Source organism: Micromonas commoda, chromosome 11, assembly GCF_000090985.2.
Source record: "Micromonas commoda chromosome 11, complete sequence".
NCBI classification, from domain to species: Eukaryota; Viridiplantae; Chlorophyta; class Mamiellophyceae; order Mamiellales; family Mamiellaceae; genus Micromonas; species Micromonas commoda.
In genome coordinates, this window is record NC_013048.1 from 396711 (window position 1) to 418656 (window position 21946).

A 21946-nucleotide genomic window follows, 5' to 3' on the forward strand; every position below is an offset into this window, starting at 1 on the left:
GGACTATTTTTCGCTTTTTTATTCAAGACTCTCGTCTCTCGAGCGGGTTAGCCGGTGGAGCGGAGAGTCGTCGTCGCATCGCGTCGCCTCGTCACTTGTTGCCGCCGAACCCCGAGAACCCCATCATGGCTGCCATGTCCGGGTCCAACCCGAACTCCATCTCCTGCTGCGCCTTGGCTTTTTCCTCCTCGGCTCTCTTCGCCTCCTTCTTTGCCTTTTTCTTCTCCGCCCTTCGAGCCCTCAGCTCCTCCTCGTTCTCCTCCGCCGCCTTAACGCGCTTCGCAAAGTCCGCGGCGGATTCTTTCTCCTCCTCCTCTTTCTTCCTCTTCGCGCGCTCGAACGCGCCGCGCACCTGTTCCACCGTGGAGCGCTCCACCCTCATGCTCATGCCCAGCGCCTTCTGCTGCTTCTTGCCGTTGATGTGGTCGAGGTACGCGATGGAATCGCGCAGGATCACCCCGGTCTCCTTGCACCTGAACCCCAGGCCCTCGCCTGTGTCCAGGTTGACGATCGTTTTGGTGCCGACGCGCGCCTCCAGCTCCTTCTTGTAGTCGCGCTGGATGATGGTGTCGAGGCTCAAGGTTTTGCGCTCGATGATGGCGCCGGGCGGGGGCCGGATGTTCTTGCCCTTCTCTTTCTCGTCCTCGAGCCGCTCGCGCTCCTTGGCCTTCGCGGCGTATTCATCCTTGTCCCACTTGCGCCTCGCGGTGTTGTCCACCTGCGCGGCTCCGGGCGCCATGGCGGTCTCAGATCCTCGCGGGTGCCGTCGTGCCGCAAAATTGTGTGAAAAAAATCGACGCGGATGGGCAGCACACAGCCGGGCAGTCAGTCATATATCCCGTTTATGGGTTTGACAGACCATGAAAAGGCCATACAACTTGGAGAGATCTCCTCCGGCCTTCTGGTGGTTGCGAAGCGTCCAACGAACAGCACAGCCAAGAACTGGGGCGGAAGATACGGCGCCGACGTCATTCTGGACGCTCGCGTCAGACTCAACACTCGTAACACAATGGCTTCCTTTGCCGAGGCCCCCGCGGGCGACGCCGAAAAAGGTTAGTGCCCGCGCGTCCAATCCATCGCCGTGCCCCCCGCGATCGCGACCCGAGTTCGATCACGTCCGCCGTCGCTGCCGAACCATCATCTGACCCCTGTCATCCCAACCCGTCGCAGGCGCCAAGATTTTCAAGACCAAGTGCGCGCAGTGCCACGTGGCCGAGTCCGGCGGCGGTCACAAGCAGGTGCGTCTGACCTCCGTAACGCTCGTACCCGTCGATCCGCGCGTTCCCCGTCGCGGTCGCCCGCCGCGCCGACGGCACCGGGCGGAAAATATCCAAAACCCTCCGCGTCTCCAAAAACGTGACTGTGCCCCTGTGAAAAACCATGTCGGCATCGACTGACCGAGTCCCTTCCTCTCGATCCAACCGAACAGGGCCCCAACCTCGGCGGTCTCTTCGGTCGCGTTTCCGGCACCACCGAGGGCTTCGCCTACTCCGCCGCCAACAAGAACAAGGGCGTGAAGTGGGGCGAGGAGACCCTCTACGACTACCTCCTCAACCCCAAGAAGTACATCCCGGGCACCAAGATGGTCTTCGCGGGCCTCAAGAAGCCCCAGGACCGCGCGGATCTCATCGCGTACCTCAAGGCTGCGTGCAAGTAAGCATATGCACGCGTGGACGAGGGGGCTCGGTCGCTGAGCGTCACATTAGGCACGAGGCGGTGAGCTCCCTCTGCGGGGGGCGGTTGATTTTTTGGTGGTTAAAATTCTGTTTGTACTTCTTCTGTTTGGGCGACGACGCACGGGAGCGGGTGAGCTGCTCGCGCGTGGGCTCGCGTCGCGGGACGAACGGAACGCGGGCGACGACGTTGTAGGCAACCGCGCGGGACGGTCGTGATATTATAACATCTCATTTTTCACACACGCGACCTCGCACCCCTCCTTCCGAAAACACCAACGCCAGCTTTGTGACTCTCTGGCCTGCTGGCTGATGACCGAACAAAAGCAGCACATTGTTGCCGTTTGTCGGTGCCCACCCCCCCAGTGGACGAGGCGCCGAGCGCGATGGGAAGCCGAGGCTTCGACGATGACGTCATGGAGCTTGAGCTTGACGATGAGCTCTTCGAAAGCCCGCCTCCAAAGACCCCGCCCGGTCGCCCCGCGACGATGACCCGCGCGAACCCGCTCGCGTCCCTTGGTGGCCCTCTGCCCAAGATCGGGGGTGCGTCCAAGCTGCCACCGCTCGGGTCGAAGGGGAGACTCGGCGGGGGTTTAAATCCGCTTGCCGCGAGGCCGGTGAGTGTCAGTATGATCTCGGCGTCGTCCTCATCCTCGTCCTCGTCCGTGCCCACGGAGGCTGCGCTCGCGGCGAGGGCGTCGGCATCCTCGTCGACGTCGAACCAGCGGCCGAGCGGTGCGGTGATGGGGAGCATGACCGGTGGCGACGACGACGAGGGCAGCGCGGCGAGCTCCGAGCCCGAGATCGAGTACGGCTCCGACAGCTCCGATGACGACGACGGCGGCTTCGAGCCGCGGATCGAGGAGAGGCCCCCGGCGAGGGATGGCGATGACGACGATGATGAGGTGGGCACCTCGAACACGGCAGCCGCCGCCGCGATTGACGAGGACGTCATCGACGTCGACTTCGCCTTCGACGACCCCACGCCTCAGATATCATCCGAGGACAGCGCTATCGACGCCATCGACGCCATAAACCGGCGGGAGAAGGCCAGCAGGGCCAAGACGCAGGCGTCGCTCGACAAGCTCACCGATAAGTATCGCGATAAGTACGAGCTCGAGCTCTCGGAGGAGGACCGGGAGATGATGGAAAGAGTGGCGGGGATGACGACCGCCGTCGATGACGATGACGACGACGACGAGTTCGCTTACGCGTTCGAGGGCGGGGAGCGGGATGAGACGAACGTCCCAGTGGAGAAGTTCGTCGCGAAGGAGATGCCGAGGGAACTCGTGACAAACGTGAGGTCCATGCCCATGGAGACGTTCGCGGAGGAAGACGAGGAGGACCTGGAGGAGACGATCGAAGAAGAAGAGGAGGAGGCAGAGGAGGAGGCGGAGGAGGAGGAGGACGACGAGGATGAGGTCGAGGTGGTCATGGAGGATGAGGACGCCGAGGTTGCATCGGACGCGCTCGCCGCGAAACTCGCGCCGCGGGACGCCACGTCATCTACCACGTCAGCTCCTCCCTCCACGTCAGCGGTCGACGAGTGGGACCAGGTCAACGCCCTGCGCGAGGAGGAGCAACACGTTCGCGCTTCTGATGAAGCCGGGACCAACGAGGAGGATCAATTCGGGACCACTAAGCGCTTCGCGAGCATCTCGTACGTCGACGCTGTACGAGGAATCGTGGAAAAAATAGACGTCGCCGCGCTCAAACCGACGCTTCACGTGGAGGACGCGCCCGCCGGTGGATGCCTGGCGTGCCTGTTCGCGCCGCCGAGGCTGGACGGGGACGAGCTAAAGCGCGATCGCGACGAGATGTTCGCGACGGCGAGGACGAAATTGGATGACGAAAACGAAGTTCACCTCGCGGTGCTCCACACGCTGTACACGCGCTTGATGGGGACGGACCGCGCGATGCCGAGGTACGGGAAGCACTGGGAGGACGTCGGGTTCCAGGGTTCGGACCCGGCGACGGACTTGAGAGGCTGCGGGATGCTGGGCCTGACGCAGCTCCTGTGCCTCGTGACGCGGTCGTTTACCAACGCGGCGGCGATACACGAGCTTTCCAGGGACTCGACGCAGGAGTTCCCCATGGCGCCGCTCAGCATCAATCTGACGCACACGGCGTTAAAGGCTGTGCGCAGGGGTTTGCTGAACAAGGAGGCGAAGAGGCTGGGTTCGGTGTGGGCGGCGGCGGATGCGTTTTATTGCGGCGCGTTTTACGAGTTTTACCTTCGGTGGCGAGACGGCGGCAAGACCATCATGGACAGCGGGCACGTGAAGCGCGAGCTGGAGGATTTCTTGCTCACGGCCAAGGGCACGGCGCACGCGTTGGCGTTGGCGGATAACGCAAAGTTGGGCCAGGCTGGTGAATCAAAGCCGAGGAAGAAGGCGAGCGCGGAGTTGGAGTTTGTGGACTTTTAATTCAACCGAGCACAGTCTCCTGTTCGGATCCCGTCTGCCAGTCCTGCACGCACGCTAATTTTTGAAGCGCCCAAGGTTTTGGCAATAATTTGGCGGGTCTCCCGTGATCACCCCAGTCGCACACGCGCGCCGAGGCGTCCGCGATCGCGTGTCACTAGGGTACAGAGATGTACGGAGGAGGTGCGTGGAACCCCGAGTTGTTCACGCCGCCCCCGCGCGATTCACACCCGATCGTCCCACTCATCCCCGCCCGCGCGCCAATAATCTCATCCGAGGATCCCTAACCCCGCCCCTGCGCTGACGCCCGTCCCCGTCCCCTCTCTCCGCACCGTGAACAGATGAGGTGTCGGCCATCGTGGTGGACCTGGGGTCGTCCACCGTGAAGGCGGGCTACGCCGGCGAGGACACCCCCAAGGCGGTCTTCCCGTCCACCGTGGGGTGGCTCGCCAAGGACCAGGAGTCCGCCGGGAAGAAGGACGGCGGGGACGTGGAGATGAAGGATGCGGGCGACGGCAAGACGTACTTCGTCAACGACATGTCCTACCGCCGCGATCACATGGAACTCGCGTCGCCGTTCAACGACGAGGGGCTCCTCGAGGACTGGGACGTGGTGGAGGCCATCTGGGCGCACACCCTGCGCAAGCGCCTCGTCGTCGAGCCCAATGAGCACCCCATCCTCATGGGCGAACCCGTGCACACCACCCGCGAGGGCCGCGAGAAGATGGTCGAGCTCCTCTTCGAGAAGCACAACCCGCCCGCGGTGTTCCTCGCCAAGAACCCGGTGCTCACGTCCTTCGCGTCCGGCCGCGCGACGTCCATGGTCATCGACTGCGGCGGATCCGGCACCACCGTCGCGGCTGTGCACGACGGCTACGCGCTGCAAAAGGCTGTGACCCGATCGCCCCTCGGCGGCGACGCCATCACCGACGTCATCCTCAAGCACCTCGAGAAGAAGAAGAAGACGCCGGTCAAGCCGAGGTACGAGTTCAAGCGCACCGCGAGGGCGGACGGGGAGACCTTCGACGTGACCGACGTCAAGTGCCCGGACGTCGCCGCGTCCTACAGGCTGTTCAAGCAGCGCGAGATTGCGGCGGATCTCAAGGAGACGGTGTGCAGGCTGAGCGACACCGCGTACAGCGAAGCGGAGAACCAGAACATGCCCTCGATGCAGTACGAGCTTCCCGACGGTAACGTCATCGACGTGGGCGTCGAGCGGTACAAGATCCCCGAGCTCCTCTTCCAGCCCGACCTGATCAACGGCTTCGGCCTCGGCGCCGACGCGCCCGCCGGCGTCAAGGACGCCAAGGGCCTGTCGCAGCTGGTGCTGGACAACATCAACAGGTGCGACGTGGACGTTCGCAAGGATCTGTTCGGCGGGATGCTCCTCGCGGGAGGGGGCTCGCTGTTCCCGCAGCTGAGGGAGCGGCTGGAGGCGGAGCTGCACGACGCGGCGCCCACCAACGTGAGGGTGAAGGTGACGGCGTCGCAAAACGCGGTGGAGCGCAAGTTTGCCACCTGGATCGGCGGGTCCATCCTCGCGTCGCTCGGCTCGTTCCAGCAGATGTGGATGAGCAAGCAGGAGTACGAGGAGCACGGCGCGAACTTGGTGCACCGCAAGTGCCCGTGATGATCACCGGGCGGGGGTTGGGATAGTCTGTAATGTGATGATGGATAGACGACACTCGATCGATCGCAAAAGTCTCACCGGAGAAACCAGCCGGACTCGGCGCCCGCTGGAACGGGGCCGAGTACTCGTCGTTTTGAATCGCCGTCCTGCCGGGCACACCACGACCGCGCGGCCGAAGAGGCGGGTCTAGGTTACGAGATGGCGCGCAATGAGGAGAAGGCGAACGTGAGTGAACGCATCGCCGCGCCCCGACCGGCCCTGCGCGCCCCACACCCCGCGCGTCGCTCCCTGTTGTCCCGAGCGCACCGCTCCCGACCTAGGGTTACCGCCACGGGTTTCGGACGAACCCCTTCTCACCCTCCCGTCCCTCCTCCTCCTCCGTAAAAAACAGAACATGTTCAACCGCTGGGTCACCGGCAAGCAGACCGCGATCGCGGGTGGTCCGAAAGGACGGCGCCCCTACCTCGCCTCCGAGTGCCGCGACCTCGACCAGGCGGACAAGTGGAGGCAGGAGATCCTCCGCGAGATCGGCAAGCTCGTGATGGAGATACAAAACGAGGGACTCGGCGAGCACAGGCTGCGGGACATGAACGACCAGATCAACAAGCTGACCCGCGAGAAGCACCACTGGGAGAAGCAGATAATCAAGCTCGGCGGCCCCAACTACATCGCGCAGGGGCGACGGGCGATGGACGAAGCCGCGCAGGAGGGCTTTGTCGACGGCATGGACCAGCGAGGTGGGGGGTACCGGTACTACGGAGCGGCGAAGAACCTACCCGGCGTGAAGGAGCTATTTCAGAAACCCGAGAAGCGGACGGTGCGACGGACGAGGGCGCAGATGTACAGGAACATCGACATGGACTACTACGGCATGCGCGACGACGACGACGGCGTGCTCATCAAGCTCGAGGCGGAGGCGACGGAGAAGGCGCGAGCTGAGGCCGTCGCCGAGTGGGAGGCTGAGCAGGCGCGGAGGGAGGCGGACGGGGGGAAGAAGCGGCGACAGCAGGAGGACGACGACTTCGAGGCGCTGACTGGCGGGTTCAAGGCGTACGTGCCGCTGCCGGATAACAAGGACATCGAGGCGTTGGTGCTGGCGAAGAAGAAGAAGGATCTGTTGGCCAAGTACGCGTCGCCCGCGCTCCAAGAGCAGGAGGCGGAGGCCAAGGCCATGCTGAACAAGCAGTGAGTGGGGTAAACGTAGAGAATTAGATTTCAAAAGCCGACGCCCGCCAGGCTGTTGATTATGAGCTGGTATCCCTCCGGGATCTCTCCCCGCTCTGCGACGGAGACGGCGACGACTGCCATGTCGTTCGCGTCCAGGTGCTTGGACAGGAACAGGAGGAGGTGAAAGTCCGCCAGCTTGACGCAGTACTGCCCGCCCTTGCTCACCGCGTCCTTGAGGTCCTCCACCGTCTGCACCGGGTGCAGCCTGTTCTCAATCGGGAAGCTCGTGCGCCACGGCCCCTCGTGGTCGAGGATCTTGACCGGGACCAGCCACCTGTCGTTGTCAACCTCGGTCACGTCCTTGCTCACCTTGTCCACCACCACGACATCCTTCGTCAGCCGCGTGTGGCCCGGTTTCTCGCACGGCTCGTCGTGGAACCACCCCTCAGAGTACAGCCTGACGCACTGGTTGGACACCTGGAATGGTTCGAAGCTCACCTGCGGAGTGCCTTCGTCCTCGTCCTCCAGCATCATCACCACCGCGGTGACGAACTTGTCGCCGTACTTGGACTGGTACTTGGCCATCTGCCGAATCTCGAACGCGCTCATGGTGTAATCCGGCCTCTCCTTCGTCGTCGTCACGTTGAACACCATGCCGACGCGAGTCATGCCCAGCGACTCCGCGATGGCCTCCGCGCGCGCATCCTCGTCGGCGTCCTCAACCACGACGAAGGCGTCCTCGGTGCCCTCCTGCTCGGGTTCGTATATCGCGTGCACCCTGACCTCACCGTCGTCGGAGCACGTCCCGTACATCCACCCGAACCGCATCTGGTTGAAACCCAGGGTGCCGTTCACGTACGCCTGGAACGCGTTGGCGGCGTGGCCGTCGAGGGAGAGCGACTCGACGTTTGGGGACTCCTGCGTCTCGATGCGCGTCTGCGCGGCGATCATCGCCTCGACGGTCATCTTCCCGCCCGTCAGCCCGCGCGCATCGTTGTGCGCCGCCGCGGTGCACACCGTCACCTTGCGCTCCACCGAGTAGGTCATGTAGACGATGGTGCCGTGCTCGATCTTGAGCGACTTGAGTGGCTTGCCGTCGTTCTTGCGACCGGGCTTCAGGTCGTCGTACGCGTGAGGGTCCTTGGACATGAGCAGCCCTTGGTCCAACGAGAGGCGCTGGTCGGAGGTTGGCACCCCAAACTTCTCCTCGATGACGGTGCGGAGCTGCGAGAGCGTGCACTTGTCGTCGACCTCGACGCGCTCGGTGCCGTCCCTGCGATGCGGTGGAGGAGGAGGAGGAGGGAGGGGGATTCGTCGGAAAGGCCGAGGAGAGGGCACCGGTGCTGTTTTGAATGGGGCGGGGAGGACGCGCGCGTGGTCGGCCCGAGAGGGGTCGCGTCGGGTCCGTCGGGTTTCGGGATCGGCACGGACGCGTACCTCGTGCGGAGACGGATTAACATCGCGGCCGTGACCGGAGCGTCGCTCGGCTACTAGCCCCGCGCCTCTCAGATCTGACGCTTTTCTGGCCTCGTGGCTTTTCGACGTCGTGGCTTTCGAAAAACGCGTGCGTTTGCTTTTTCGCGCCACAGCGACGATGGCGCGCGGGCTGGTGGCGTTTTGGTTGATGGCCGTCGCGGCTTCGGCCGCGACTGCGGATGAGCACGCGCCCTCAGGGGTGCACATCGCCTTTGGAACGCGCGATGACGAGATGAGCGTCACATGGCACACGCTCGCGTCGAATCCCGGAGATGCCGTCGTGGAATATTCCCTCCTATCCGATGTTAGCGCCTCGTCGAGAGTCGAAGGAACGACGCGCGCGTTCGTCGACGGCGGACCCGAGCGCAGCGTTCGCTTCGTCCACCGGGTCGTCCTCTCCAACCTCGAACCCGGCGCGACGTACAAGTACCGCGTGGGAAACCCGGCGACGAAGGCGTACTCTGTATGGTTCGATTTCGTCGCGAAGAGGTCCCGCGCTCAGATCGCGGCCGGTCCCCCGTTGAAGCTCCTCGCGCTGTGCGACCAAGGCCACCGCGAATCCGCGGGCGTGCTCCAGCTCGTCGCAGCCGAGGTCGCGGACCCTTCCACCAGGCCCGACGCCCTCGTCCACTGCGGCGACTTCGCCTACGACCTGGACACCTACTCGGGCAGAAACGGCGACAGGTTCCTCGCCGACATCGAACCCGTCGCCGCGCGAGTTCCTTACATGACCTCGCAGGGGAACCACGAGCGCGCGTACAACTTCTCGCACTACGCCGAGCGCTTCACCATGCCCGGCGCCGGCGCATCGAACGGCAACGCCTACTACTCCTTCGACGTCGGTCCGATGCACGTCGTCGCGTTCAACGCCGAGGCTTTCTTCTGGCCCGAGTTCTTTGACGCGACATATAGGTCCCGCATGTACGAGTGGCTCGTCGACGACCTGCGCGCCGCGAACGACAACCGGGGGAACGTGCCGTGGATCCTGGTGCACGGGCACAGGCCGATGTACTGCGTGGATGCCAAAGTTCCGGATTTGACTCCCCACGCTGACAAACCCGAGTTTGACGGCGTCTGCGGATGGGAGAAGCAGGCGGTTCGAAAGGGTGTCGCGAGCCAGTGCGAGGACGAGTACGCGTCGCTCGGGTGCGCCGCCGCGTTCGATGCCAAGTCCGCCGAGTCCGAGTCGGAAGGGTTTGACGTTTCCGCGCCTCGCCGCGCGGGACCGGGCGGGTACGTCGCCCCGAAGGAGTCAAAGTCACCCGGAGACTTTCCGATTGAAAAGGCGCTTTACGAAAACGGCGTGGACCTCTACCTCGCGGGTCACGTCCACGATTACGAGCGTTACTTTCCCGCGTTCGACGAGCGAGTGGTGAACGGCACGGACGTCACCCTCGAGCGGTACGTGAACCCCGGCGCGACCGTCCACGTCACCTCGGGCTCCGGAGGTAACCCCGAGATGTGGACGAACGCGATGTACAACCGCACGAACGGCGCCGGGCGCAAAATCCCCCGCGGGACGTGCTCGCACAGGGCGCCTTGGTGCGCGTTTCAGAGCGGATTTGCGCCCAAGCGCACGGGCGAGGGGTACGCGTACGACTTTACCTACTCGCGCATCACGGTTCACGACGATCGCACGCTGGAGTGGGAGCAGGTGTCCGCGCCCTCGGGACCCGACTCGGTCGGGGGGGGCGACGGCGAAGGGGGCGATCCGAAGGGGGTGCCGAAGGGCGAGGTCATCGACCGGTTCGTGATCTCCGCGGCGGTGCACGGGCCGTTCGCGAGCCGCGGGGCGATCGCGACGGAGTGAGCGAGCGGGTACGAGCGGGCACGACACGATTCTTTTACGCACGATTCTTTGAACGAACGGTACGCAAGACGCAAATAAATAGTCTTCGCGACTGTCGTCGCTCATCGTCTTCCTCAAAGCTTTTCGACGATGTGCTTGGAGAGCTCCCTGACCGTGGGATAGTCGTAAGGAGTCGTCGCGGACAGCTGAACCCCGAACGCGGAGGAGAGCTCGTTGATCAGTTCCACCGACGTGAGCGAGTCGAGGCCCGATTCCATCAGCGGGGCGTCCACGTCGAGCTCTTTGGTCCCAATCATCTTGGAGCTCAGCCTCGAGACGTTCGTGACGACCTCCTCGAGCGACATCTTCGGCTCCTCCTCCACCTCCGGAGCGGCGGCCTGGACGCCGGCGTTGTCGGCCGCCGCGGGCGCCTTCTTCACCACCAGTTGGGGCTGGCTCTTGGGCCTGAGCTTTTCGGCCTCCTCCTCGGGGTCCTTGTCCCAGTCGTCGTCGAAGCAGTTGGTGTACCTGTCGTCACCTGTCTTGGGCATCGTCTCCGGGTACCTGGAATCGTACGGCGTCGGCGCGCCGAACACCAGGGTGTTCCATTTTTTCGTCTTACGCTTGTGCTGGATGTGCCGGTCCAGCTCGGGGCCCTCCTCGTACCCCTTGATCTGCGTGGCGACGGCTCGGTGAACTTCTTCCAGGGCGTCCCTCTTCTCCTCCTCGGCGATCGTCGCGCACAGGCAGCGCCAGTGGGGGAACTCGTCGAGCCAGGTGTCGGGACCGAAGATGTTGAGCTCCTTCATCGTCTTGGCCTCGGTGACGCGGGCCTGCTTGGGCATTTTGCCCATGTAGATCCTGCGCGCTCGTGTCGGGCGGGACCGGGGTGAGCCGACGCAATCGATTTCTTCGTCCAAGAAAAAAAGCCGGGGGAGGGGAAAAGGGCGCGGAATCGACGCTTGGCCCGGACCCGCGCGCACCTTCCGATGGGCTCGTCGAGCCACATGAACTTGATGAACTCGACGGGAACGCCCTCCTTATCGGAAAACTTCTGCTTGATCCCCGCGAGCGTGTCGCTGCCGTCGCTCCACGCGTCGATCGTGGTGTAGTGCATGAGGTACTGCGCCTGGGGCGCGTTGGTGAATGCGAACGTAACCTTGATCTCGAGCGGGACGAGCCGGCGGTCGGCGCCGACGCCGGGGTCGTCGCGCTCCGCGGCGACGGCATCGTTTCGCTCCATGACGACCATGCGCGACTCGTAGTCGCGGGTGGGCGCGGGTGGGTGTGCGAGGGGGCGGGGGAAGCGCGCGCGCCGAGGGGGTTCCCTTGGACGTGCGTTTTGAGATGCGTTTTCCATCGGGAGCCGAAACGTCCGCCGCAGACAAAATTTCTGTCACAATGTTTCTCACACGCACGTCTTCAGATAGTCGCGAACGCAAGCCTCCCAGTTGGCGCACGTTCCGTCGCCCGGGTTCCCACCACCGGTCAGCGCGTCCAGCGAAGGTACCACCACCGAACGCCCACCGTCGCGCCCGGGTATCGCCCCTCCCCTGCACGCGCCGGGAGCCGCCACGCCCCCCTCGTCCGCCGCGGCGGCGACGGCGGCGCCCACGACCACCGCGGCTTCCCGAATGGTCGACGTCGGGGGATACACCGCGCCGACCGCCAGGTTCTCCTCGCTAACCTGCGACGCCAGCGACCTGGCCGCCGCGAGGAACATGGCGTCCGTCACCGACGACGCCCCGGAAGCCAGCGAACCCAGGGCGACGCCCGGGAAGATGAACGCGTTGTTGGCAAACCCGGGCGCGAATCGAACGCCCTTGTAGTTCACCGGCGCGAAGAGCGTTCCGCTCGCGAACACCGCCTTGCCCTTGGACCACTCGTACGCCTGCGTCGCCGTGCACTCCGCCTTTGACGTCGGGTTGGACAGCGCGAAGATCACCGGCCGGGGGTTGAACGCGCACATCGACTCAATCACCCTCTTGGTGAAAACCTGCGGCTGCGCGGCGGCGCCCACGAGCGCGGTGGGCCTCACCGATTTGACCGCCTCCTCCAGGCTGGACGTGAACGGTGTCCCAACCTTAGCCGCGAACGGGGCCTTATCGTCCGATATCGTATACTCCGCCGGTCGCCCGTCCACCACTAAACCTTTGCTGTCGAAGAGGAACACGTTGGACCTCGCGAGCGACTCGTCGACGCCCTCCTCCGTCAGCGCCCGGACCAGCAGCTCGGCGGCTCCGATGTTAGCCTGACCGGCGCCGAAGAACAGCACCCTCTGCTCGCGCAGCGCGCGCTTCGTCACCCTCAGGCTGGCGAGTATCCCCGCCACGGTCACCGCGGCGGTGCCCTGTATGTCGTCGTTGTACGTGATGGCGCCCTTAGTTCGGAATCGCTGCAGGTTTCGGAACGCGTTTCTCGGCGCAAAGTCCTCCCAGTGGATCACCGTCCTCGCGCCGTACCTCCCCTGGATCGCCTGAACAGTCTCGTCCAGCAACCTGTCGTACGCCTCTCCGCGCACGCGTTCACGTCGCGTGCCCACGTACAGAGGGTCCGCCAGCAGTTTCGTGTTGTTTGTCCCGTTGTCCACCTGCACGGGCAGCAGCCACCCGGGTTTGATGCCGCACGCCGCGTACACCATGCTCTTCCCGGCGCTGATGCCCATGCCGTTGACGCCTTGGTCCCCGAGGCCGAGGATGCGCTCGCCGTCGGTGAGGACCGCGATCCTGACGTCGTTCGCGGGCCAGTTGTCCACCAGGGCGCGGACGTTGCCGATGTTTTCGAGGGAGACGTAAAGGCCCGGCGGTCTCTGCGTCAGCGTGCCGAACTGCAGGCACGCGTCGCCCACCGTCGGCGTGTACAGCACCGGCAGCAACTCCGCCGTCTTGAGCTCCAACAGGGCGTAGAACGTGGTCTCGTCCGTGTTTTGTAAGGACACCAGCTGGCGGTACTTTTGCATCGGGGTGTCGCACGCCTCGAGCGCCGCCGCGGCTCTCGCCACCTCCACGTCGGGCGGGGCTTCGCCCGCGGGGATGAGACCGTCGAGGGATCGATTGGTTCGGTCTGGGGTGGCGAGGCCGTTGAACACGCGCGGGTCGTGCAGGTTGGCGTATCCGACGATGGACGACGCGGGCGATGCGGACGTCGCGCGCGAGGACGCGGCGGCGATCTCCGCGATGGGCGCGGGGGACGACGCGGGCGCGGCGGCAGCCTCGGCCGCGCCGGGACCCACGATCGCCGACGTGGACGAGGTGAGACCCAGCGCGGCTCCCACGCCGCCCAAGCCGCCGAGCACGCCGCGGCGCGACGCTCGGACGTTCCCGGAGATACGAACGGGGGATCCGTCGCGGTCGTCGTCCACGACGATTCCCTCGATCGTCTCGGACGAGGCGGGCTCGGGTACGACGTCTCGGCCGATGGCGTCGCCGGGTGCCGACGTCGATCGGGCTCGCGCGTTGACGACCCGAGGGTGGCGCGCGTCAGCCCGGGTGGATCGAGGCCGCGGACCGGCGCGGGTCACGGGGCGCGATGCTGTCGCGCACGTGAGTGCGGATGTCATCGTCGGTCCTTCGCTCGCTCGGTCCGCGCGCTGGGTGGAGTGCGAAGGAGAGGCTTATCCACAGAGATGCGAAGCAACAATCTGAAACAGCTCGAGTTCTTTGACAAGTCTAAACGAGAAAACCGCGGCGGCGCAGCGCTTGATGTGCGGCTACCTTCAGATGGTGGATGTAGATGTTGAGAAGTGGAGCAAGAACAACTGGCAGGTACAAGCTCCTCCTGCTTTGTCTGCCAGTTGAACTCTCATCAAACCATCTGAAGGTAGCTCAAATTATCTCCCTGACGAAACAAGCGCTGCGACGTCGCCGAGCTCCCGACGCGCAGCCGCCGACGGCCACGCGGCGCTTGATGGACCGACTACCTACAGATGGTACGACACAAGCAGTTGATTGGGATACAAACTGTACCGTATCGTGTGTCGAAACACCACGACCAAGTGCAGTTTGATCAGTCGTCGAACCATCTGAAGGTAGGGTCTCGATCTTGAAGGCAAAACAAGTCTCCATCTGCAAGCGCCGAGTGGTCGCCGAGGGGACCCGGCAGTCACCTCACTGGAACTGCTCCTGGTGCTTCAGCTGCATATTCTTGAAGAAGTTCTCAATCTTGGTCCAGTCCGGCGCGCCGAACTCCTCGGCCAGCTCCTCCATCCGTTCCTGGGTCGGGTACGGCTCCTCTTCGTAGTACGCCTTGAGCTTCTTGAACACCTGACGTCGCGAGTGAGGGTGTGTTGGGAAACAAATCTCAGGACAAATTCTCGGGCATCGGATGGGACGAGGGCGCGGCGTGTCGCGGGACCGACGCGGGTCGATTCGGGCGCATACCTCGTCGCCCTGGTTCGTGAACCAGATCCCAACCGTCGGCGGGAACATCCGCGCGGGCTGCAGGCTACCTGCGATGTCGGGGACGCGGAGACGAGGGTCGCGTCAGCGAAAGGGAGGCGACGGGCCCTCCGAGGGTGGCGAGATTCACGATGCGGGAACTGGGGTGACGGCCGTGCGGGGGGCGTCTTCGTCGCGCACCGATGTAGGTGGCCCGGCCCTTGCCGGTGTCCTTGTCGAAGAAGGTGATGGATGGGGCGGTGGGATCCATGGCGGCTGCGTGTCGCGCGTGCGTTCGCACTGTCGCGCCCGGGGAGGGCTGGAGACAACAAAAGTAACGCTCCGTCCATTCGTCTCCCGGACTGACGAAAAATGTCCGAACGCTCGGAGCTGACGAGACAGCGCCCCTCTTGGACGGGACGTGTCACAGCTACGATACCCGGGCGAGGATGTGTATCGAGCCGCTCGACACTTCCGAGTGCACCCGCGCGATGCCGCGGGGCGCGTCGGTCGACGACGAAGACGGTTACGCGGGTATAGCTCGAGCGCGGCGCGAAACGCCCGCCGCGTGGACGCATCTCCCCGCCAAGCGCAGATCCGACATCGACGTCGGAGGATCCGAGGGGACGCGCGCGTCGGACGGTCGAACGCCGGTGCCCGCGACCCCGGCCTCGCCGAAACGCGCCGACCGATTGATCCCGCTCGCATCCGCCCCGAAGACTGTCGGCGCCGCCTCGAACGGAGTCGCGGCGCGCAAGCCCGGCAAGAAGCGCGGGCGCGGCAAACGGAGCGTCGCCGAGGGAAAACCAACCAAGGACATCGACGCCAGGATCGGGCGGCTCCTCCGCATCGCCGTCGACCCGAAGGGCGAACCGTTGACCGACGCGACGGACACGGACGACACGCGCTGGCATTGGCAGGCGGGTATCGTCACCGAGTGCGAAGTCTTCGACGGCGGTAGGCTCTACTTCGTGTACAAGGGGCGGTTCAAAGACTGGTACAGCGCCGCCGAGGTGCTCGACCGAAACGAAGAAGCGGGCGTGCCCAGCCCGCACTTCCCCGACTGGCTCGACATAATCGAGCTCGAGGGCCGAGGCCTGGTGAAGTACCTCGACCTGCACATGGAGCCGCACCCGAGGTCTCCCGAGCGACTCGGCGTCGAGCCGCGTCGAACCCCCGAGCCCACCGGTCGCGAGGCCGACAACACCGGACTCGACATCCTGGCCGAGGCGACGAAGCAGATGAAGGCGGGTGGATCGGCGGCGACGCCAGAGGCGAGCGGCGACCGGCCAACATCCGGCAGCGCCTTTATCAGCGGTCTCATCGGATCCGAGGGTTTTGTCGCCGCGAGGAAGAAGCCGAGGCCGGCGAGGGGCAGAAACCTCAGATTCGAAGACGACGACGACGAGGCTGACGAGGCGGACGAGCCGGATCCGACCAGTCACCGACCAGTCACCGACCAGTCCCCGACGACGCCTGCCGGTATCGTCCGCACGGAACCGGACGGCGCGTGGACCGAGGCGGCTCGGTTGATGAACCAGCTCAGGGGGGGCGAGGAGTCCATGGAGACCCTCGGTAGGGCCCTCGGGGAGAAAACTCCGCGCGGGACGGCGGCGCGGGCCTGGCGGGAGGTGTCCAGCCCGCCGCCGCCGCCGACTCGCGAAGACGAAGCCGCGAGGTCGGCATCGCCGGCCGAAGCGCCGAGGAGCGCCACCCCCGCGCGGCTGCGGCTGGAGACGCCTCTGGGGAAGGTACTCGGCGGGATGGGCGCAAATCTCCTTCGCAAGTTGCCCGAGTTTCTTCCCATGGACGAGGACGTCGAGGAGGAACCCCCGAGGGACCGCGGCGAAGAGGAGGGACCGGGGGGCGAGGATGCCCCGGGCGAGGACGCCGAAGCGCCGGGGGGGCATTTCGAGTTAGTGGAATCCCCGTGCGACGACGTCGATGAAACGAAGGAAGATGACACGGAGGAGGAGAAGGAGACGGATGAGGAGGAGAACGACGACGAGGACGAGGAGGAGAACTGCGACGAGGACGAGGAGAAACGCGGAGATGGGGAGGAGAGGAAGGTTTCCGAGGCGGACACTCCAGAGCCAGACGCCCCGAAGCCAGACGCCGCCGCCGCCGCGATCCTCGCCGAGGGTGTCGCCGCGCTCATCGCCAGGATCGAGTCCAACGCGGCGACGCGCGCGAGTCTCACGACGCGAGCCGACGCGATCATCGCGCACGTCGCCGCGATCGAAGCGGAGAACGAGGAGCTCGGCAGGACGATCGCGGCGATGACCGCCGCCATCGACACGCTGACGGGGAAAAACTGAATCACGAAGACGGGATTTTGGCGGCGACACGGCGCTTGTATCCCTGAGCCTACCTTCAGATGGTTGGATGCACGCCTCAACTACGAAACATCGATGAACGGTTTCGATGTAGTTGGGGCTCTCTTACTCTTCGTCCCACCATCTGAAGGTAGGTTGCGTGTCAAGCGCCGCGTTGCCGTCGACGCGACGCTGGAGAGGATCGGAACGTTTTTTGGTGGCGGCTCGGCACTTCACGCTGTCAGCTGGTTAAAGCACTACCTTCAGATGGTGGGACGCGTGCCTCAACCACGTCACGAACGCGTTCGTGACGTCGTTGGCGTTATACGACACTTTCTGGGTTGTCCCACCATCTGAAGGTAGCGACGCAGAAGTGCCACGTCGCCGTCGACAACGCAGAACCACTTGTACTTTTAACATTGTCTTCATCATTCACGAGTGGATAACTTTTGCCGCCGTGTTCAACACTCGTCGCGCACCCCACGGGGCGCCTCACCCCGCCGGCGCCATGTCGACTGGAACGGTCGCGGCCGTATCGGTTTCGACTTCATCGCGCGCCGTCGCTTCATCGCGCGCGACCACCGCGCGTCGAACGACCCGAGCGTCTTCTTCCCCATCTTCGCGCCTCGATCGATGTTGCGCTACTCGTGCGGTGCCGAGTAGAGTCGGCTCGGCGCGCACCTCCGGCGTGGGCTTCGCGTCGATACCCGCGCCCCGTCGATCAACCTTGACGCGCGGTGACGATGCGTACAGTGGAACGGACCGATCCGGGGCGACGGCGAGCGCGCTGAGCGCCGCGGGAGCGTCGTCGGCGTTCGCCGTGGGCGTCGATGCGTTCTTCTCGTTTCTGGGCACCGCGCTCGCGGCGCTCGTCGCCGGCTTCCTCGCGCTCTCCGCGTGGCGTCGCAACCTCGGATTGCTCCGCCCGAGGCTCACGCTGTCCAAGTCGCCCCGCATCGCGAGGCTCGTGGACTCGTGCCCCGCTCTGCACCGCCCGTTGAGGCCGCCGCTGCTCCTCCAGACGTCGCTCGCGCAGCTCATCGCGTACCTCCTCAAACGCAACCTCGTGCCGGAAGCGCGGTGGACTCGAGAGACGCTGACGACGGGAGACGGCGGCGAGATCGCGCTGGAGTGGTACGAGTGCTGCGACGAGGACGACGTCTGGAACGGTCTGGAAGGTGACGGGTCGGTCACGGCATCCCTTCCGTCCGACGCGCCCGTGATGTGCGTCTTGCACACGCTGACGGGAACAGCCGCCGACTTTGTCGTGCTCGCGAGGGAAGCCACGCGGCGGGGGTTCCGTCCGGTGGTGTGCCTGCGCCGCGGGCACCTCGACGCGCCCTTGCGCACGCCAAAGTTCAACCTCCTGGGTAACTGCGACGACCTGGACGTGCATCTAGAAGCCATCCGGATGAAGTTTCCGACCGCGAAGCTCTTCGGCTACGGCGAATCCGCCGGCACGGGACTCGCGGTGAGGTACAGCGGCGAGAAAGGGACGCGTAACCCGTTCACGGCGGTGTCGTGCGTGTGCCCAGGGTACGACACCACCGAGGGGGGCGCGTTCTCGCGTTTCGAGCCCTTGCTGGACCGACACCTCCTCGCGTCCGTCAAGGAGATGTTTTTGTCGGCAAACGAGGAGTTGATTCGAGGGTTCGAGTGCGCGTACGTAGCCCCGGGGTACGACGAGCTCATCGCCGCGCCCGACATGGCGGAGCTGCAGCGGCGTCTGTACGGCGTGGAGGGGTACTCGTCACTCGCGGAGTACCACGAACGGACGAACCCGATGGGAACGGTAAGGGATATAGCGGTGCCGATGCTGGTCATCAACTCGGACGACGATCCGATCTGCGCGCCGTCCAACGTGGACGATAACCTGTGGGCGTTCGAGGGGGACGTGGATAGGGCGCTGGTGCGGACGCCGATCGGAACGCACTGCTGCTTCTACGAGGGGAGGACGCTGCGGCCGAGGTCGTCGTGGGCGCACGAGGCGTCCTTGGAGTTTTTCGAGTCTGTGCTCAACGAAAAAGGGTAGAACAATTTTTACGGGATAGCTCTCAACTTTACACTCGTAGTGGTCGTCGCCAAGACTCATCATCGCCTCTGGTAATACTCCGAGAAGTCCAGCCTGAACAGCAGGAACTTCAGGTCCACGTGCGTCTGCAGCGGCAGCAGGTTCAGGAACCCGTCCAGCATCTTGGCGTAGTCCGCGGAGATTGCGTCGAGCTGCTCGCGCATCTCGTCCACGAAGTCCTCGCTCAGCAACCCGTCGCCACCAGCCGCGTCTTCCCCCGGGAGGCTGCCCCACTTGCTCTCCTCCGCGCGCTGCTCCACCCTGAGCTGCGCGAGCTGCCTGCGCATCGCCGCGTCCCTCGCCACGTCGTACAGCCTGTCCGCGAAGCCCCTGAACCGAAGGATGACCTCGAACAGCGTGCCCAAGGTGTTGGTCAGGAGCTGCGACTTGGGTCCGAGGAGGCCCTTCTGGAGGATGGTGTCGAGGTACCGCTCGTGCGCGTGGATGAGCGAGTCCAGGTCCGACGCCTCCTCCATCTCGCGCGAGAAGAGCTCCCAAGATCCCTCCAGCACCTCGAACATGACGTAGTACTGCAGGTTGGCGATGAAGTGGTGCATCTCGCCGCGCAGCGTGTGACACCTCCGGAGCTCTCCCGAGAGCGCCGCGCCGGCGGCTCCCGCGACTCCCTCCCTCTGCAAAGCCGCCGCGACGTTGGGCTTCATCGTCTGCCACGTCGCGCAGAGCGAGTGCTCCACCCGCTTGAGCCGCCACAAAAAGTTGAACACCCTGAGGTACTTCCCCATGGCCTGCTCGGTGAACACGGTGGACAGCGGATCGTCCACGACGTACTCCAACGAAAAGACGTCCCACCCCTTCTCCTCGGCTCCGGCGTGCGGCATCATGCGCACGCGAAGCCTGTCGAGGACGTCGGGGGCGTCGAACTGCGCGTTGGACGCGCGTATCGCCGACTCCAACGTCCCGGTGAGCTTGTACGCGCTCACCGTGGACGCAGGCTCCGCGAGGTCCGGGCCCACGAGGTCCATGAGGTAGTGGTGAAAATCGCCTTGGCCGAGCAGCAGGTACCGCTTCACCGCGTCGCAGTGCTCCGCAAACTTGTACCGGTCGAACAGCACGCCGCGGAGCGCCCTGTCGATCCTCCGCTTCGCCTCGGACACCAGCGCGTCCAGCGCGGCGGGGTTCCCGTAGGACAAACCGCCCGCCGCCGCCGCCGCAGCAGCCACCGGCGCTCGCTCGCGCTCCCAATTCTCGTCGTCGCACCGCCGTCGGAGAAAGTTGATCGACTTACCGACCCTCAGGACGTCCGCCGCGGTAGCCTCCGAGATGAACGGCGGCCTCATCTCGTCGTTGATGAAGTACCGAGATCGCCACAGGTCCTCCTCCCCGACCGCCGGGTCCGACGCGACGAAGAACTCGCCCCTCGGGTCCTCCAACTCCCCGGCGACGACCCACGCGCGAACCATCCGCAGCGCCGGTTCCGCCGCCGCCGCGAGGAGGCGCTCGACCGTCGCGCGCGTCGCGGGGTCGCCGTGCTTGGCGTGCTCGTGCAGCGCGCGGAGGAGCGCGCCGCCGCGGGCGTCGGCGGCGGCGTCGACGAGCACGGCGAGAAGCCGGAGCCGGCGAAGGGGCTCCGCGAGCCACACGGAGAGGCGCCGCAGCGTGAGGTACGTCCCGCCGCCAGCTGTGCCGCCGCCAGTTCCCGTCGTCGGCGCCTCCAGCGCGGATGCCATGGGCACCTGCGCCTGCGCCTCGAGCACGGCGATGAGCCGGTAGTAGTCCGCGAGCTCAGCCTGCACCGCCGCGCGAAACGCCTGCCGCACGCTTCCGCCGTCGCCGCCCAAGCCCTCGATGTTTCCGAGGCTCGGCGTCGCGCCAGCTGTGTACGTCCCGCCAGCTGTGCCGCCGCCGCCGCCGCCGACCGCCTCGTCCACGCCGCCGAGCGCGGCGCGGACGCGTCGGAAGAGCCAGCCGAGCTCCGTGAGTTTCCTCGCCAGGTCCCTCGCGCCCGGCCTCACCGGCGCGGCGGGATCGACGACGTACGAAGCCATCTGCGGGTTGTACCTGATGTGCCGGCCGTCGATGCCCTGGCACGCGAAGAGCACGTCGCGCACGAGCTCCTGCTCGCCAATCTCCAGGTTGGTCTCCGCCTCGGCGGCGAGCTCGCGGTAGGCGAGCGCGCGCGAGCCCGGGTGGTCGAGCCCGAGCGTCGATCCGTCGCCCGCGGCGAGAGATCTGGCGGGATCCGGGTCTGCGAGGGCGGGGAGCCCGCCCGCGGCTGCGGCGGCGGAGAGCGGGTCCGCGATGTGCCTCGCGGTCGCGGCGCCCGCGCCGATGCCGCCGCCCGCGGGGACCACCGCTCGATCCTCCGCGCGCCTGTCCTCGCTCACCCGCAGCAGCGCGTGGAGCGTCGCCCACCGCGCCTTCAAACCGGGCTGCTGCGCGAGCCTGCGATGGAGCTCGGCGAACTTGACCGCGGCGGTGGCGGAGCCCTCGCGCGTGAGCTTGCGCTTGATGGCGTCCGCGGTGGCGCCCTCGTCGGGCTCCACCGAGGTGGCCAGGCACGAGCCGACGAGGCGGACGGCGTAGCGGTAGAGGCGCTCGGTGGCGCGCTCGGAGTCATCGGCCCGGACGCCCCTCGAGGCGAGGGTGCTGCGCACGAGGCGACGGACCAGCGCGGCGGTGTTGGCCTCGCGGGATGCGGCGGGTGCCGCGATGGCGCCTTCCACGGCCATGTTGGGTCCCTCGCGCGCTCTGTGGGTCGCGACGAAGGGTGACCGACGAGCGTGTGCCCGGGGCTGTGGCGCGATTCTTCAAATCGATTTCAAAAACCGAGCTTGGCAGCTTGGTATCGAAGAGCCCAAAAAAATGGTGACAGCGGTGAGACGAGGTGTCGTATTATTACAACGCGTCTCTCGGTGGTGTGGGCGGACTCACATTCAAGAAGACTCTCGGCAGGTAAGATTCGCACGATGGTGGGGCGACATTCCGTTTCTGCCGGTCGAGAAACCCCGTCCCGCACTGCAATGGTTGAATCTAGAGGTGTCCTCGCACGTGCTCGCTAGCAGCTG

The 21946-nt window shown here is 65.4% G+C and overlaps 13 protein-coding genes across 13 annotated transcripts; 7 read left to right on the forward strand and 6 right to left on the reverse strand.

Annotated features, from left to right (window-relative positions):
- Positions 1-4: 4 nt before the first annotated feature.
- MICPUN_62422 (predicted protein) lies at positions 5-739 on the reverse strand (the record flags this gene model as incomplete). The annotated part of the gene is made up of 1 exon (XM_002505135.1): positions 5-739. The coding sequence occupies one exon, from the start codon at positions 737-739 to the stop codon at positions 92-94; it is 648 nt and encodes a 215-aa protein (XP_002505181.1). The 3' UTR covers positions 5-91.
- A 212-nt stretch (positions 740-951) lies between these two features.
- MICPUN_91968 (predicted protein) lies at positions 952-1917 on the forward strand. Its single transcript, XM_002504828.1, has 3 exons — positions 952-1052; positions 1171-1238; positions 1430-1917. The coding sequence occupies exons 1-3, from the start codon at positions 1010-1012 to the stop codon at positions 1655-1657; spliced, it is 339 nt and encodes a 112-aa protein (XP_002504874.1). The 5' UTR covers positions 952-1009; the 3' UTR covers positions 1658-1917.
- A 1516-nt stretch (positions 1918-3433) lies between these two features.
- MICPUN_70725 (predicted protein) lies at positions 3434-3956 on the forward strand (the record flags this gene model as incomplete). The annotated part of the gene is made up of 1 exon (XM_002504829.1): positions 3434-3956. A coding segment is annotated over one exon (523 nt), but the record flags the coding sequence as incomplete, so codon positions are not given.
- A 310-nt stretch (positions 3957-4266) lies between these two features.
- On the forward strand, positions 4267-5784 carry MICPUN_62425 (actin superfamily; the record flags this gene model as incomplete). Its single annotated transcript, XM_002504830.1, has 2 exons — positions 4267-4279; positions 4438-5784. The coding sequence occupies 2 exons, from the start codon at positions 4267-4269 to the stop codon at positions 5724-5726; spliced, it is 1302 nt and encodes a 433-aa protein (XP_002504876.1). The 3' UTR covers positions 5727-5784.
- Positions 5785-5898: 114 nt separating this feature from the next.
- Positions 5899-6915, forward strand: MICPUN_95428 (predicted protein; the record flags this gene model as incomplete). Its single annotated transcript, XM_002504831.1, has 2 exons — positions 5899-5951; positions 6118-6915. Exons 1-2 carry the CDS (start codon positions 5925-5927, stop codon positions 6913-6915), a joined length of 825 nt encoding a protein of 274 aa, XP_002504877.1. The 5' UTR covers positions 5899-5924.
- A 1-nt stretch (position 6916) lies between these two features.
- MICPUN_62427 (predicted protein) lies at positions 6917-8353 on the reverse strand (the record flags this gene model as incomplete). The annotated part of the gene is made up of 3 exons (XM_002505136.1): positions 6917-6997; positions 7029-8166; positions 8331-8353. 3 exons carry the CDS (start codon positions 8351-8353, stop codon positions 6971-6973), a joined length of 1188 nt encoding a protein of 395 aa, XP_002505182.1. The 3' UTR covers positions 6917-6970.
- A 203-nt stretch (positions 8354-8556) lies between these two features.
- MICPUN_68601 (predicted protein) lies at positions 8557-9837 on the forward strand (the record flags this gene model as incomplete). Its single annotated transcript, XM_002504832.1, has 2 exons — positions 8557-9441; positions 9628-9837. Coding segments are annotated over 2 exons (1095 nt in total), but the record flags the coding sequence as incomplete, so codon positions are not given.
- A 455-nt stretch (positions 9838-10292) lies between these two features.
- On the reverse strand, positions 10293-11401 carry MICPUN_62429 (predicted protein; the record flags this gene model as incomplete). Its single annotated transcript, XM_002505137.1, has 2 exons — positions 10293-11019; positions 11142-11401. The coding sequence occupies 2 exons, from the start codon at positions 11399-11401 to the stop codon at positions 10293-10295; spliced, it is 987 nt and encodes a 328-aa protein (XP_002505183.1).
- Positions 11402-11566: 165 nt separating this feature from the next.
- On the reverse strand, positions 11567-13717 carry MICPUN_62430 (NADP dependent malic enzyme, chloroplast precursor; the record flags this gene model as incomplete). The annotated part of the gene is made up of 1 exon (XM_002505138.1): positions 11567-13717. One exon carries the CDS (start codon positions 13715-13717, stop codon positions 11567-11569), a length of 2151 nt encoding a protein of 716 aa, XP_002505184.1.
- A 547-nt stretch (positions 13718-14264) lies between these two features.
- Positions 14265-14805, reverse strand: MICPUN_62431 (predicted protein; the record flags this gene model as incomplete). The annotated part of the gene is made up of 2 exons (XM_002505139.1): positions 14265-14605; positions 14736-14805. 2 exons carry the CDS (start codon positions 14803-14805, stop codon positions 14265-14267), a joined length of 411 nt encoding a protein of 136 aa, XP_002505185.1.
- A 220-nt stretch (positions 14806-15025) lies between these two features.
- MICPUN_62432 (predicted protein) lies at positions 15026-16852 on the forward strand (the record flags this gene model as incomplete). Its single annotated transcript, XM_002504833.1, has 1 exon — positions 15026-16852. One exon carries the CDS (start codon positions 15026-15028, stop codon positions 16850-16852), a length of 1827 nt encoding a protein of 608 aa, XP_002504879.1.
- A 93-nt stretch (positions 16853-16945) lies between these two features.
- Positions 16946-18881, forward strand: MICPUN_62433 (predicted protein; the record flags this gene model as incomplete). Its single annotated transcript, XM_002504834.1, has 3 exons — positions 16946-17119; positions 17221-17256; positions 17289-18881. 3 exons carry the CDS (start codon positions 16946-16948, stop codon positions 18879-18881), a joined length of 1803 nt encoding a protein of 600 aa, XP_002504880.1.
- A 65-nt stretch (positions 18882-18946) lies between these two features.
- MICPUN_65741 (predicted protein) lies at positions 18947-21466 on the reverse strand (the record flags this gene model as incomplete). The annotated part of the gene is made up of 2 exons (XM_002505140.1): positions 18947-20722; positions 20798-21466. Coding segments are annotated over 2 exons (2445 nt in total), but the record flags the coding sequence as incomplete, so codon positions are not given.
- Between the last annotated feature and the right edge of the window lie 480 nt (positions 21467-21946).